The 14,121-nt window shown below is 36.9% G+C and overlaps 4 protein-coding genes across 5 annotated transcripts; all 4 read right to left on the reverse strand.

Annotated features, from left to right (window-relative positions):
* Positions 1–1,466: 1,466 nt before the first annotated feature.
* Positions 1,467–1,970, reverse strand: LOC106369533. Its single transcript, XM_013809676.3, has one exon. The coding sequence runs from the start codon at positions 1,968–1,970 to the stop codon at positions 1,467–1,469; it is 504 nt and encodes a 167-aa protein (XP_013665130.2).
* Positions 1,971–3,406: 1,436 nt separating this feature from the next.
* Positions 3,407–5,291, reverse strand: LOC106388622 (ribosome biogenesis protein NSA2 homolog). The gene is made up of 9 exons (XM_013828737.3): positions 5,223–5,291; positions 4,975–5,094; positions 4,824–4,891; positions 4,604–4,712; positions 4,460–4,528; positions 4,272–4,329; positions 3,951–4,186; positions 3,810–3,861; positions 3,407–3,738 (listed from the first exon to the last, which is right to left on the reverse strand). The coding sequence occupies exons 1-9, from the start codon at positions 5,223–5,225 to the stop codon at positions 3,671–3,673; spliced, it is 783 nt and encodes a 260-aa protein (XP_013684191.1). The 5' UTR covers positions 5,226–5,291; the 3' UTR covers positions 3,407–3,670.
* A 527-nt stretch (positions 5,292–5,818) lies between these two features.
* BNAC09G49190D lies at positions 5,819–10,654 on the reverse strand. 2 transcript variants are annotated; one of them, XM_013828735.3, is made up of 20 exons: positions 10,554–10,654; positions 10,388–10,459; positions 10,251–10,323; positions 10,049–10,171; positions 9,784–9,953; positions 9,526–9,675; positions 9,290–9,433; positions 8,959–9,007; positions 8,557–8,870; positions 8,314–8,445; positions 8,032–8,163; positions 7,829–7,915; positions 7,616–7,738; positions 7,428–7,536; positions 7,203–7,334; positions 6,946–7,080; positions 6,708–6,859; positions 6,503–6,646; positions 6,124–6,441; positions 5,819–6,034 (listed from the first exon to the last, which is right to left on the reverse strand). In XM_013828735.3, the coding sequence occupies exons 2-20, from the start codon at positions 10,442–10,444 to the stop codon at positions 5,939–5,941; spliced, it is 2,640 nt and encodes an 879-aa protein (XP_013684189.1). In that variant the 5' UTR covers positions 10,445–10,459; positions 10,554–10,654; the 3' UTR covers positions 5,819–5,938. The 2 variants fall into 2 exon arrangements, with proteins under 2 accessions (XP_013684189.1, XP_013684190.1); XM_013828736.3 differs by having other exon boundaries at positions 6,503–6,643; positions 10,388–10,645.
* A 150-nt stretch (positions 10,655–10,804) lies between these two features.
* Positions 10,805–12,623, reverse strand: LOC106388619 (nudix hydrolase 27, chloroplastic-like). The gene is made up of 6 exons (XM_013828734.3): positions 12,291–12,623; positions 12,123–12,173; positions 11,699–11,791; positions 11,483–11,577; positions 11,274–11,388; positions 10,805–11,185 (listed from the first exon to the last, which is right to left on the reverse strand). The coding sequence occupies exons 1-6, from the start codon at positions 12,516–12,518 to the stop codon at positions 11,081–11,083; spliced, it is 687 nt and encodes a 228-aa protein (XP_013684188.1). The 5' UTR covers positions 12,519–12,623; the 3' UTR covers positions 10,805–11,080.
* Positions 12,624–14,121: the final 1,498 nt, after the last annotated feature.

Raw genomic sequence — 14,121 nt, forward strand, 5'->3', positions numbered from 1 at the left:
GGATCATTATATTGGTTAAGACGGCACTGCTCGTTTTATTACTAGTTTATATATAGATGGAATGGACATATCAATAGTTCAATACCATGCTGCTCTTTACATTGTATCCAGGATCCCACATTATAAAATTATAAAATTAAATAATAACCTTGAGAGAGTACCAAAATAATAAACGATTATCATGCATTAAAAGTCCATACTCTTTTATAAGAATTACATGATTGATAAATTCAGACTGGAGTAGGTTTCACTCTACATGAATTTTATTTAGGAATGAACAATAAGTATAAAGTTCGCCTCACCTTAATGTTATAGAAAGACGTAAATGCATGGGATTCACCGCATACTAAAATTCACGAAGAAATGTCGCATCACAAGCTGCACATTTCTATTGTAAGACAGTTTGAAACTAAACAAAAATGTTATTGTAAGTAGGGATAAAAGAGGAAATAATTACGAGTTCAATAAATATGGGAGAGTGAAGTAGTGGCGTGGTGGTAGGAACTGAGTGAATCAATGTTTAGATACAAAAATCAAAAGGGTCCCCACACTGGAGAAAGTAGTAAAGAAAGAAAAGGACAGTTTACACGAAGACACCCACTGTGCTCTGGATTCACATGGAACCCTAGTTATTTAACTTTATTCACTTGTTTCACTCAACCTCCTTTATTATTTTACCACCTGACCTGACCTTCTCTCACTCCCTCTCTAGCCCTAAGCTGTCACACCTACTATGTAGCTATAGCACTTCTATATTCCATATCCCACGCTTCTTCCGAATCTATTGCTGAATTCTGCTCTTTATCTATATCACAAACTTAACACGTCTTAGTACAAAACCAACTCTACTTTTATGTTTTATGTATTTTAGTTAATAGTTCTGATGTGGTTTGTGAATCTTCGGTTTGTGGATGTTATTCACCACACAGTGATTTGATTCCTACTTAAACTATTCATTAGGGTAATGAATGACACGTTCCGAACTCATACACATGTCTTTTCTCCACTTTCTCATTAGTTTAAATAAACTGTATGATTTTTTTTTGTTGTTATCATGTGGAAATTTATAGAATTATGTGTAACCTACACACACAACAACGCTGCCATGGTTTTCTGATCCAATCACAGCCAACTTAGTTCATGAACCTATAGATTACGCATCTTAAATCTCCCATATAAAATTAAATCTACCTTTTCAGGTTGATTTGACTACAATATTCTATTAAAAAAATTGTCGTCAGAGTTCACTCTTCAACTAGTGGTCTACTTGAACGGCTAAACATAATTAACCTGATTATTCCTCTAAAAAAAAATAAAGATTTAGCCAAAATTAACCTGATTATTCCTCTAATACGATCTCGAGTCTTTTGATTTGTTATGATGTGAACTCATTGATCATATATACATTGAAATGGAGACATATTTATTTGAAAATTATGAACAAGATCTCATATGTTTTGATCAAACTACATTTCAAACAGTCTACACGACGCCGTTTCGGCTCGCCAGAAACCACCACTGTTAAATCTATTCCACATCTCTTTCTCTAACGCAATCACTTCGTCGTCGTCTTCTTCTTCATCATCCGACAAATACATTGCTAACTTATCCAAATCTCCATCCTCTTTACTCTCCAACGGATGAACAGCGAACTGCGAGCTCCCGGCTTTGCACAGCTTCTTCTCGCAATCTCCATTCTCCGAAACCTCCTTCTTCGACATCCCCCGTCTCCTCCGCCGCACGCGGCGAATAGCGCCGCGGCAGATTCTCCGGGGGGCCTTGTAGACGGCGAAGACGACGAGGCTCACCACGCTGCAAGGAGCGCAGCAGCACAAAGCGGCGCATCCCGCCGTCGTGCCGCCGCAAAACTCCGCCGCCGTGGATCCTCCGCCGCACAGCGTCGGCGTCGATAGGCTTCGACGGAGGCTCGGCTGTTTCCCGCCGAGAGACGACGATTCAGACGGATTCATAATTTTCCAATCAAAGACAAAAGTAATCAAACACAAATCTCACGACCGTCTTCGTCTTCTCCGCTTGTCTCTGCTCAATGTACATTACCAATTCAAATAAACAAAATCGATTTTTTTTTTTTCTCCGAGAAAATCAGGCGCTTAATCTCAGATTCCCCTTACAGAAAAAAAAAAATGGGAGAGAGACAGATACAGAAAGAAGAATCTATTACAAAGAGACAAAACTAGGAGACAGAAAACAATATTTTGCTCGAGAATCTGAAGAGTTTGTTTGGATAGAGAGTGTGTTTTAGCCTTTTAGTCAGTCTCTCACTCTCTGGAGATTCATTAAAAGGCAAAAGCTTTATAGGCAGAAATGATTTTGGGTTGCTTGCTTCGGTTATGTATGTTGCTAGTACGTATATGAAGACGACCATGATTCGTTATCAATACGTATTTATATACACATATTAATTTATTATATTTTTGGATTTATAGAATTAAGCATTATCTAGTCACATATATCTAAAGAAAACAAAACTTACCTCAAAGAGGTTATTATGTGTTACATTTAATGTTTGACACTATCTTTGAGTAGGGAGGGATACATTATTATTGTTTATCCACTTACATATTCTTATCTCTTTGATTCTTGACTATTCATTCAAAGTTGTGTAAGTAAATACCATTATTGCAAGATTATCATCACATCATCAGGATTCTTACCAGCAATTAAAAGATTTGCTAAAACATGTCGACAAGAGAAAAAAAAAAAACAATACAAAAGTAAATTAATTTAAATAGGTAAGAATATAAATGTGTATTAATTATATTATTTGACTAAAAAGAAATTCAATGTCCCATTAATTTTTTTTGTAAGTATCTCATAATAATACACAAATATCTTTGCCAAATCTTATAAAAATAGACAAATATAGAGTATAATATGGAACATGGTGGACGATTTAGATAATTTTTGTTCAAATCAAACTTGTAATCAACATTTGAATCTCTGTTTCCGGTTTAATTTATAAAACGTAAAAATTAAAAAAAAAAAAAAAAAAAAAAAACAAAATTTAAGAGGAAACAAAAAAAATGGGGCGTATAATATGTCAAAATAAATGGAAATATGAAAAATATTCGTCTGTGGACAAGGGCCCAATTATCTAAAAAACAAGAAACGACCCAATTATCTCTATTCGTGGGGGACCCCCCATCACGGTATCTACTCGATCAAGAATTATCTACCGGGCCAGCCTCCTTCAGAACGAAACGGGATGTTCCGACGTTTTCAAGAACCGTGAGGATTTCGCCATATATTGCAAAACGGGCTTGCTGGTTCTTGAAGGAAGAAGAACAATGGCACAGAGCGGTCAAAGCTGTGCCGATTACTCTTACCAACCACAAGCTGATATATAAAGTTAAAGCTTCTTCTTATCTCACTGTTGTATCTTGTATTTCTATTAAGTAAACTTCTTCTTGTATACTCATATGTTTTCTTGCATTACAAGAACGTAACTGATCTAACATTGTGGATCCTTGGAAAGCTGTAAGAGCTGGTTAATAGGGATGAGAAGACAAAATCACAACGATCCATGAAAAGCTTGGGATAACATAAAAACTGTCGTCAAAATAGAACAAAAGAGAAAGTAACCACCATGATTCCTGCCTTCTTCTCGACTCTGTCCACATCTCTCTAACATTGCTGGAGTTTTTTTTGATTAAACTAGCAAAACCGCGTTAATACATCCATCATTCTCTGGATTGTTCGTCACTTGAGCGTATTTCCCTGAAACAAATGCAAATAGAGAGTTAAAGACACGATTACGCAAAAAACTTCTGTATACTTTGATCACTTACCCCAGACAACTTTTCCAGCTGGTGTAACAAGACCAAGCTCACTCACATTGACCTGCAAATCAACTCACATAGATGAGAATCTCAAGAGATGTTTCAAGCCTTTGTAGCCCAATATGTATATATATCTTGGGACTAACTAACCTCAATGATTGTTCCTCTAGTCATGACACCAAGTGACGTATACATAGGACCGTTGGGATTCTTCTTGATTCCAATAATCTCAAGACAGAACGTGCACCTCAATTCAGGGTGAGTGACGTGAGCCTTGGTGAAACGAAGTCCAGAAGGGCGGATGAAACGCTCGTACTTTGGTGGCTTCCTTGTGAAACCAGGTCCCACAAATGTAGCTTTCGTAACCATCCTCTTCCACTGCTTTGCTGCAAAAAGGGAAAGCATATCAACAACACTCGTAAGCGACAGTCTAGCTACAAAGCAAACTCAATATAATGAGTGGATACATACTCTTCCTCTTCCCAGATCGGATCACCCTGAACATTTCATCTTCAGCCACAGGACGGACCTGGAAAAGCAAAGGGCTATTTAGTTAGCCGAGAGAGAAACTTTGAGCTTACTCATTTCTAGGAAAAACACACTGACTGAACACTAAAGCAGAAACAGTGATAAAGATCAATTTTGAAGAAAGTTTTCACCTTTGGCAGAGGCACCTCCCATTTCCCAGCTTTTTCTTTCCTCTTTTGCTTGATAGTGTTGCTAAGAACCTAAACACATGATGTCATGCACCCAAGAATCATCCTATTATATCAACTCGAAAGAAAGAAAGCAAAAAAACAAACCTTGGCGCGAGTGGTGTTCTCACGATCAAGAAGATAAGCAGGAACAGCTCCTTCCTGAACATCCTCATCAGCTTTACGCCTTGATGAACTCTCCTCGTGCATTTTCAATCTATCACGCCAAAAAATAAAAAAAACATATGTAATTAATCACAAAACACAGCACAACAACTCATGGTGAAAAATAGTAAGCAAAGGCGAGTATATATATATATATACTTACGTCTTCTTCATTTGAGCTTTCTCAGCATAGTTTTTCTTCGCAATCATCTTACCCTTTATACCTATCGACTGTCCACAAAATAGACACGAATCAACAAATAGGAAAAGCATAAATAAGTTGAAAACCAAAGATTTGATGAAGGAGTGACAACATTCTGAGCCTGTTTGGAGCGCTTGTGAACTTGACGCGCCTCCTTCTTGCGCTTGCGCTCTTCGTAGTCGAGGCGGCGTCCATGCCTCTTCTTGTGCAGCTCAATGTAATCTCCCTGCGGCTGTTTTTCATCATCATCAACGCAAAACAACAAAACAACGGAGATAGTCAGTGATCCGATACATTCTCAAGACTCTCAATAACTGAGAAACGAAAGATATGAGAATACTCCGGCGGCGAAGGACGAACCATGGTTTAGAGTTTTAGTCGGTGAGAGAGAGATGACGTTCTGAAGAGGGTTTTATAAATTGGTCGGATCTTGGGTCCTTTAATTCTAATGGGCTTTGTAATAACTAAGCCCATTACTTAAATTAAAGGTAAACTCATTTGAACATATTAAAATGGGCTTAATCATTGGTTAAGCTCATCATTAACTCTAATTATATGACACAGTTTAACTTCATATTTTTTTAAGCTATAATAAACTTTCTATTGTCCAAAAAATGGGCTTAATCATTGGTTAAGCTCTAATTATATGTCACAGTTTGACTTTATATTAGCATTGTTTCATGTTTTTAAGCTATAATCTTTCTTTTGTCCAAAAAAATGGCTTATTCATTGGTTAAGCCCATCATTAACTCTAATTATTTGACACAGTTTAACTTCATATGAGCTCTTTTTTTTTTTTTTTGTTCAAAAAAAAAAGAGCATTGCTTCTTTATTATAAGCTATAATCTTTCTATTGTCCGAAAAAAAAAACTATGATCTTTCTCCGTTTTTTTTTTTTTTTTTGGACAAACATCTTTCTCCGTTTTTGTTACTTAAATAAAGGTAAATCAATAGAAAGCAAAACCAAAGGATTGTAATATAGTTGTCTTGTCATCAAAATTGCTGCTTTTCAAAACAAGCAGAAGCAAATCACATTTCATGTTACAGTCATTGCTAAACATAACTTGTAAACTTCATTATCTGACTAAGCTGTTGGATGCAATCTTAAGCCGCTCTCCCGCCATTTTCATCATATGCTTTCCTTCTACTGTCAAGCTCGTGCTTCCAGAGGACTGCAAGGGACAACAAACAACTAATCAGTCTCCATCACATGGTTTTGCAGTTTGCATAGCGGTAAAGAGAGAGACTAGGAGAATCACACCTGCAACGAGATAACGTCCTGCAGAATCAAATCGATCTCTGACTTGGATGAAGATATTATCTTCCTAACTTTGACGTCGTTGTGCATCAGCAAGACCACAGAGACAACGCACTGTATCAAGTTCAACGAGTTTCGACCGCTCTCCCTATCTTGCACTGATTCAAGCGCCTTAGTGTTCTCACTGACTATGGACTGCATTCTTTTCAGAACCTCTTCTGTGAGTTTGGAGCTCCGCTCGAACACGAAATAGCAAGGTATCAAATAGTAGAGACATGTTTGTATGTAAAGGGAAGAGTTCTGCTTATCTTCTGGTATACACTGCATAGAAGAGATGTGTCAATCCCAAGAAAGGGTTTATTAGGAAACGAAGGGCTCTCACCTTGACTATGTCGATTAAATAACCCGGTAAGTATTCACTTAGAGTGGTTATACTGCTTTCAGAGAGGCTAGTAGGTTTAGAGTCCAACGTGCATATAATCCTAAGTATAGCACATCCGTTGTCAAACCAAGGCTTAAGATTCTGCTACAAGAACATGGATGTTATTATGCATTTAGGTGTACGTATTATCAAAATACAAACTTACAATTTGTTCGAGAAGAACTTTCTCTAGAATCTGGAGGACGAGAGAGCCATCACCCATTTTTGATAAACGTAAGCACACAAGTTCTGTAAGTGCTTTTAATGTGCCACGATGTGTCTCCTGCTCTTTACACTCCATCGAAAACTGGCCTTCCTCTGCATGAATATCAAAACCATAATCATCTCTCAAGCAAGCACAAAAGCCAAGCCTCTCATATCATTTACATATAGAATATTAGTACCTGGAACAACTTTAAAACGTGCAACTAAGGTGGTGAGGAAGCTGAAATGATCTGTGATCTGGATGTATCCAGCGCTATAGGCATCGTGGACAACTTCCACTATCCGACACAACACAGCTGGTTCAAGTTGTGGATCTGCAATACGCATTGAGTTTGGTCAATTAACTTTTTTCATCACTCTATCTATCATGAACAGAGGTGACTTTAAAAGTTGGATTCAAAAGCATATGTATTGATGAAGGAGATGTGATACTCACTCAGACAGCATGAAACTATTGATTCCAGTAGAGGAGAGCTAAAATTGTTTATCGAGAAGTAGTAAAGGAAAGCGAGAGCCAAGTCTTGGGCTTCCCTAGGGAGCCTTGCAAAGCCTCCACCAGACACATCACCTGTAAAATGTTAACATTTTACAACAAGTCCTGTTTCAGTTTAGTCATTACTGACACTTAAGAAACATGTTTTCAAAGCAGTAAGGGTTGCACCTTCTCCCTGACTACAAGGGTTGAAGAAGTTTATGATGTCTACTTCAAATGTGGGGGAAGCATTCAGACACCCAACTCGCCCAAGGTCAAGCAAAAGCTTCAAAACAGCCTGAAGAGAAAAAATACAGAAGATAAATAAGTGAGAACGTGATCCTTGTTGAATTGTATGAGTCATGGGTGTTTATCACCTGTGATGATAATGGATGTTTATCACCCAACTGATTTAGCAGCGATGGAAGTTTGTTGACCCAAACTCTCAGGTAGTTATTTACAGTAGAATCACTTTCACTGAGATAATGGATATCCCCATTCTGCAGATATTACAAGGAACACATTTATTGATCAATATGAGTAGAAAGATAGAAACAGTCAGCCACTATACCAATTAAATTTGTACTTACAGGGATAATCACGTTTCTAACTACTGAGATGCAAGCTAAGGTAAGTGGAGACTCTGGTTTGCAATCGTTGAAGGTAGAAGTAAATGCCTGGAAAATATATACACAATACCATCAATCAGATGAACAATGATGTTACTGCTAGATATAAGATAAACTGAGAAATATATGTCAAGCTCAAACTGCTCTAAGAATCTTAGACAAACCTGCAGAAGATTTTCTCTCCAGTCACTGTCCATCCTCAAAATAAGTTTTGGAATAGAGGGCAGGAGTGCAAGTAAAGTCTTTTCGTGAATAGGTTTAGGAATAGGTTTACGCTGCCTATCGCTCCTGGTGACCTGCAAAACAGATGTTAGCAAATCCTGGTGAGACGTTTTGTTCCCCTTCTAGATTTGCAAGTAAATTAGCAGTTAAGACAGAGAGACAGACATCGTAAGTAAACAAATAAATTAGATGGAATTATAAAAAGTAAAGTAGTGAGAGCTAACCTTGTCTAGTAGAGTATTTTCAATGAATACCAGAAATCTATTGCACAGGTCAGTATGAAGGTGGCTCCAATCACTTACTTCCAAAAAGATTTCTGTTAGTACACTATTGAGGATGAAGTACCTTTCATCAACCTGTCAACAAAAAATCAACTCAGCAGTGTTGTTTCTTAACTAGGCAGGGAGAACATGTAAATAACCATCTATGACATCTTAACATTGGCTAATATATATTGTAATGCATACCTTTCCAGAAAGATTGTTCTCTGGATTAAGGGGGAAAGAACCAAGTAACTTTTTTGATATAAGTGGTGCAATGTCTTGATCCAATAACATCAGAGTATCATCCTCATATGCAGGTAGACACATAGTCTGTCTTTGAACGTGCATACGGATGGAGAACTTGATTGCATGACCTATGCTGCAAAGTATATGGTGTAAACAGCTAAACGATTTCTCGTCGAATCCTCCCGGAGTATGAATCAACGGAATGAAATCTTGGAAACAGTTGATCAAGACTCCAACAATCTCCTTCAATCTCCCGGAGACATGGGCAAAACCTGCAAGAACAGATAGTAAAATGGTCAGCAACACTGTCGTCTTCAGCACATTCAAAACCAATAGACAAAGAAGACAGACGGCACATACGAGCAGATTCGTTTGCCGCATCTTGTTCATAGGCAAGCAGCGGTTCATTCTGTAAAGGTCCCAACATAAGAAAAATATAAGAGCACAAAATGCAAAATAGAAAACTGTTAGAATATGGAAAACAAAGCACATTCCCATGAGGTTGATTACTTGATTTTTCTAATCCATATGGTTCCCTTGAATCTAACAATATAGCTGCATTCTATAATACTTATTTTTCTATCAAGTTAGAGACCAAAACCAACAGGAACATATACATATTGCTATGCTACTTCATGGCATTTGGGAAAGAAGAACTTTGGAGTCATCCAGGGTGAATATGACTACATACCTCTTTCTTTGATTCAGTGTCGCTCTCATCACATGGCAACAGAGAGAGGCAATGTGCTAGCCCAGAAAGAGCTACATTTAGCTTGCTTCTGTCTTGCACATAGAAATGGTTTTTCTGAATAATATCCTTGTAGTTTTCTAGAATCTGCATGAAGTAGTAGTAGGTTGAAAAATTCAGGAACATCTTGCACGTATATAAAGAAACACAACAGCATAAACTGGAAAAGTAGGAGATACCTTATCAGCATACAAGGAGAAGGTGGGAGGGTAGTGCTTAACAACAAGGTGGAAAAACTTGAAAGCCATCAAACGAACTTCAACAGATGACTCGGCCATAGCTTTAAATATGTATGGCATCAAACGTGACACCATAGGGCCCTGGTTATCCTGAATAGATTCAGCACATAGAATAATCGGCTGTTAGATACATACACAGTGGTTCAGATAAAAATGTAAGCAAGTGAAAGAAGAAAGAAGAAAGAGAAGAAGCAATACCTCTAGACAAGAGGGAAAGATCTTGGAATCAAAAAGCAAATAAAAAGTGTCTCTCACAGACTTATCATCATCACTAAGACGTTCCCTGAGTTTATCTACGATAGCGTACTTAAGCGAGTGTAGCTCCGCAGGGTTATGCTCCAAAAGGTCTTTGATACCATGTAACGCATCTACACAACAGACCAAAACCGAAAAACATTTTTATTTTTTTTTTCAACGAAAACATGTAAATTAAAACACGAGGAAAAGGGTAAAAGGAAGATACTTTTGCGAACTTTGGCGTTGTGATGTGAAGTTTGTTTGAGAAGCTCGTCCAAGGTCAGACCTTTCTTACTTGTAGCGAATCCACTCTTGTCTGCTCCCACACTCTGCTCAGGAAGTACAATTGCTGCAAACATAAACAAAAGCAACATCAATCATAAGCAGATAGCTTTTAAAAGTTTGAATTGGGAGGAGAAAGGAGATACCTTGAGACTTAATCTCTGTGTTGGTGGCGTTCTTTGGTGGAGGTAACTTTCTCCCGAGCTTTCTCTTTATTTTCTGCCAAATTCAAAAAAAAAATCATCAGCCAAACAGTGACACGATGAAACTCGATGAAAAGTACCTTAAAGTCGATTCCTTTCTTTTGCTGCTTCTTTCCAGGAGCCTTGGAGCGAACCATTTTTTTCTTATTCAGCTGCGTACAAATCTCAAGTGAGTTAAGAGTAGCTTCTCCTGGAGCTGAGCTTAGAGAGAAAGAGAGAGGGCAGTCGCAGAGAAAATCAAAAGACCTAATAACGAACAGAGGTAGTGGCCGAAGAGAGACGACGAAATCGGTTAAGGCGTTTGATTAGTCCGGTTTAAGTAGCCGCTGTTAACCAAAATCGGCCGGCGAACGTTTTGCAGGAAAAGGAAGAAGTCAATAGGGTTTAAGATTATTTTACATGGGCTTTTTCTAAGCCCACAAAAGGACACAATTACTAGTTGTCAAAGCCTTTTAAATCCTTAAGGTGGGCTTAGTTGTATTAAGTTCCTGATGATGTATAACCAAAGATCAACAGAATCATCGATCTTTATACAAATACAACTGGGGAATAAGAAGGTTTATACTGCTGGATAATTATCCAATGCAATGAAAACTATGAGAAATGAGCTCTAAGAACAGTAGTTTGCATTTCATAAGTACAATTTTTTTTGTAGTGTCTAAACGTAAGAGATATTAAAGCAATTTCATCTATGATGGGGGTATAACGATTGATTGATTTCTTCCTAAAGCAGTATTCACTTTTTTTTTCTGACCAGTCTCGTGTTGGATCATTTAGTCCTTGCACGAGTTCATGGAATCCTTCTCTTCTTCATCCACAAAGTATGGATTGAATTGATTTATGACATGCTCGTAGACAGGTCTCTTGAAATATACAGCCTGCCCATAGAAAAAAAAAGAATGATAAGGCCAACAACGAGTTTCAAGCGCATACAAGCAAAATAACACTAGAGCCAAAGAAACTCACATGCTCAATGACTTGTTCGGGTAACATCCACGACCACACCTTAAACTCTGGTTTTGCAGTACCATCTCCAAGGAGATTTATCTCTTCCTCCTTGCCCGTGAACTTGAAAAGAAACCTGTTATAGTCAATCATCAAGACAGCTAACTAGATTAGATCCACAATGGGGGTAGTCTGCAGATTTAAGATACGTGTATAGAAGCTTAGTTTACCATTTCTGAGCTTGGCCTTTGTAACTTGTTCGCCATTTCCGGTTCAGTTTGTCCTTCACATCCCGGGGGAAATCATAAGTCAGCCAGTTTGGTATCTATATGTAAAAATAGACAAAGCTCAGTTTGGTTGATATACATAAAACCTTTGAAAAGGAAGGAATCTCGTTGAAAATATATTTAGCAATTTACTATGAGAAAGATATGTCAAAAGCGTGCCTCGGCAATGAATTCAGCAGAGGTAACTCCGGTTTCTTCTCTCAGCTCTCTAAAAGCAGCGTTTCTAAGATCTTCTCCCTCATCGGCACCACCCTGTAAAAGCAGCAAGTAGCTCATTAACCTCTAGCAAATTGATAACCGTAGAGGATAAACCGATGATTCTCCATTCTAACCTACTTTGATCAAAATCTATCATACCCTCGGTGAGCCATTAGTACAATATGGACTCAGAGAACATCAATGTCATTCCATTTGATCAAGTATAATCCAAACAACTCTTTAGCTATAAAGATAGATACTTTCTTTACTCAATGCACTACAAAGAGAGCTTTTGCTTAGTGAGAAGTGAGCTAAACAGAGCAATCAAAGTACTTAAAAACACTTCCTTATGGTAATCACAGAGAGAGAGCTATAGAGGATTCACCTGAGGCATCTGCCACGTATCCGGAACGTGAATCTTCGATGCAGTAAAAATCTGCCAAAACCAAAAACCATTTCAATCCCAATCAATCACGTAAACCCTAAATCAACTCTACCAAACTAAAACATCCTAAGAACGAGTTATAGTTGCGAGAAGATGGTGACAAATTACCTTTCTACATGGACTAACGAGACAAATGCCAACGTTTTTCCGGTAACCAACCGGCGGCGACTCAACTGTCCTCGCCGGCGGCGATAAGGCCACGGAACGAGCCACCACTAGAGGCTTCGACGCAGAGAAGGGACGTTTCGAGTATGCGAATTTAGCAGGTTTACAATAGAAATCTAGACGAACGGAGATTGCTGATTTGCCGATGAATCCAGACGCCGTAACGGCCATGGCGGCGGGAACTATTTAGTAGGCTCCCTCTCTCCCTCGCGAGTCCGCTTTAGCGATAATATCTAATTTTCTCCGAAGCGATAAAATGATATTATTACGACACTACCCCCTTTGAACGCCCAAAACATCGTCGTTTTTAGCTCTCATGTTAAAACAACACACAAAATATTTACTACAGCAGTCAAACAGTGAAAAAAACGTATGACCGGCTTACACGTCATCTCAAACCCTATTCCATTTTTTTTCTTCAAACTCAATTTTGGAGTAAAAGCTTCTCCAACTCCACTTCATATTCAACTCCAAAATGGATTAATGGTTAGAGTTACTCCATTTTGGAGTTGAACTTTTTCTATTTATGAAATGGTCATTTTAATCTTTAATATTTTTATTTCATACTTAAAATAATATAATACTCAGCAAAAGATTATTTAATAGTTTACATAAAATATGCATAAACTCATAAAAGTCAAAACTAAGAATAAATAATATAAAATAAATACAATATAATATAAATAAGTAATTTAATAATTACTTCGGTAAATTGTTTTTCGAAACTACTAAAATCGGTGAAGTATTATTCAAACTGAATATATGAGTTTTTTAATCTTCTGGGTCAAAATTTTGATTGATAACATTTGTACTTGTTGAACTTGATATATGCACAAACAATGAGATCCAATACATAATTCAAATTACAAAACAAAATTTTATTTTTTCTTTATGTTCTTTTAATGCATATAAATATTTTTGAATTAGAAAAATTGCATATGATAAAAACTGCACGGATTGTAATTGGAAGATAATCTCTAGTTCTATTTTTAATGATAAATACTTAATTTAAATAAAATTTATTTTATGAAAATTTTGTAAACATAAAATAGTTGGGTTAATTGTTAATTTATAAGTTGAAAGTACTAATAATAACTATTAACTAAATAAAAAATAAATATATTTTTTTGGAGTAAAAAATGAAATAATACATTGGTGTAAAACTCAACTCCATTTTGGAGTAAAATTTGGTGTAATATATTGGAGATGCTCTTAGAACATGATTATAAAAAGTTTTGTTTAGAATAATGGTAAAACTAATAAGTTAAAAAATTAGTGACGTTTTAATATTTGTTCTACATAGTCACGTTAAAGACACATTTTTTCTGAAAATTTTGGACCCTAAATCTGTAAGAAAGTTAAGTAATTTGTTAGGGCCTTGTGCTTTTAGCATCGTTAATTAGCACACGACCCTCAAAGCCCGGTCTGCTTGAATGATGATGGAAATGAGAAAACATCTCTATATAAAACAGATGTCCAGATTCCATTTACATAATATGATCGTAAACTACTAACAAATAGTTTTTTCCTATGATTTTTTTCATATACAACTCTTCCAGGGCCTAATTGAATCAGCTTCTAACAAATAGTTTTTTCCTATGATCGTAAACTACTAACAAATATAAGTAAACCAAAGCTTCTGATGATTTCCCAAAATAGACAAGGTTTCCTCTTCTAACCTCATCAGCTTATTAAATTAATATATATATGGAAGAAAAGTAAACCAAAGCTTAGAAAAGTTATAACTGTTTGGTGGCCAATCTTTGTTAGTACC

This window comes from Brassica napus, chromosome C9 (genome assembly GCF_020379485.1).
Source record: "Brassica napus cultivar Da-Ae chromosome C9, Da-Ae, whole genome shotgun sequence".
Classification (NCBI taxonomy): Eukaryota; Viridiplantae; Streptophyta; class Magnoliopsida; order Brassicales; family Brassicaceae; genus Brassica; species Brassica napus.

Coding starts and splice junctions, on each gene's coding strand:
- LOC106369533 (XM_013809676.3), bottom strand. CDS start 1,970: ATGAATCCGTCTGAATCGTCGTCTCTCGGCGGGAAACAGCCGAGCCTC.
- LOC106388622 (XM_013828737.3), bottom strand. Junction 4,529..4,603: donor AGAACACCACTCGCGCCAAG/GTTTGTTTTTTT, acceptor TCATGTGTTTAG/GTTCTTAGCAACACTATCAA. Junction 4,330..4,459: donor GGGAGGTGCCTCTGCCAAAG/GTGAAAACTTTC, acceptor TTGCTTTTCCAG/GTCCGTCCTGTGGCTGAAGA.
- BNAC09G49190D (XM_013828735.3), bottom strand. CDS start 10,444: ATGGTTCGCTCCAAGGCTCCTGGAAAGAAGCAGCAAAAGAAAGGAATC. Junction 7,537..7,615: donor AACATCCATTATCATCACAG/GTGATAAACACC, acceptor TTTTCTCTTCAG/GCTGTTTTGAAGCTTTTGCT. Junction 6,035..6,123: donor AGGACGTTATCTCGTTGCAG/GTGTGATTCTCC, acceptor TGTCCCTTGCAG/TCCTCTGGAAGCACGAGCTT.
- LOC106388619 (XM_013828734.3), bottom strand. CDS start 12,518: ATGGCCGTTACGGCGTCTGGATTCATCGGCAAATCAGCAATCTCCGTT. Junction 12,174..12,290: donor TCGTTAGTCCATGTAGAAAG/GTAATTTGTCAC, acceptor TGGTTTTGGCAG/ATTTTTACTGCATCGAAGAT. Junction 11,578..11,698: donor CTGCTGAATTCATTGCCGAG/GCACGCTTTTGA, acceptor TTTTACATATAG/ATACCAAACTGGCTGACTTA.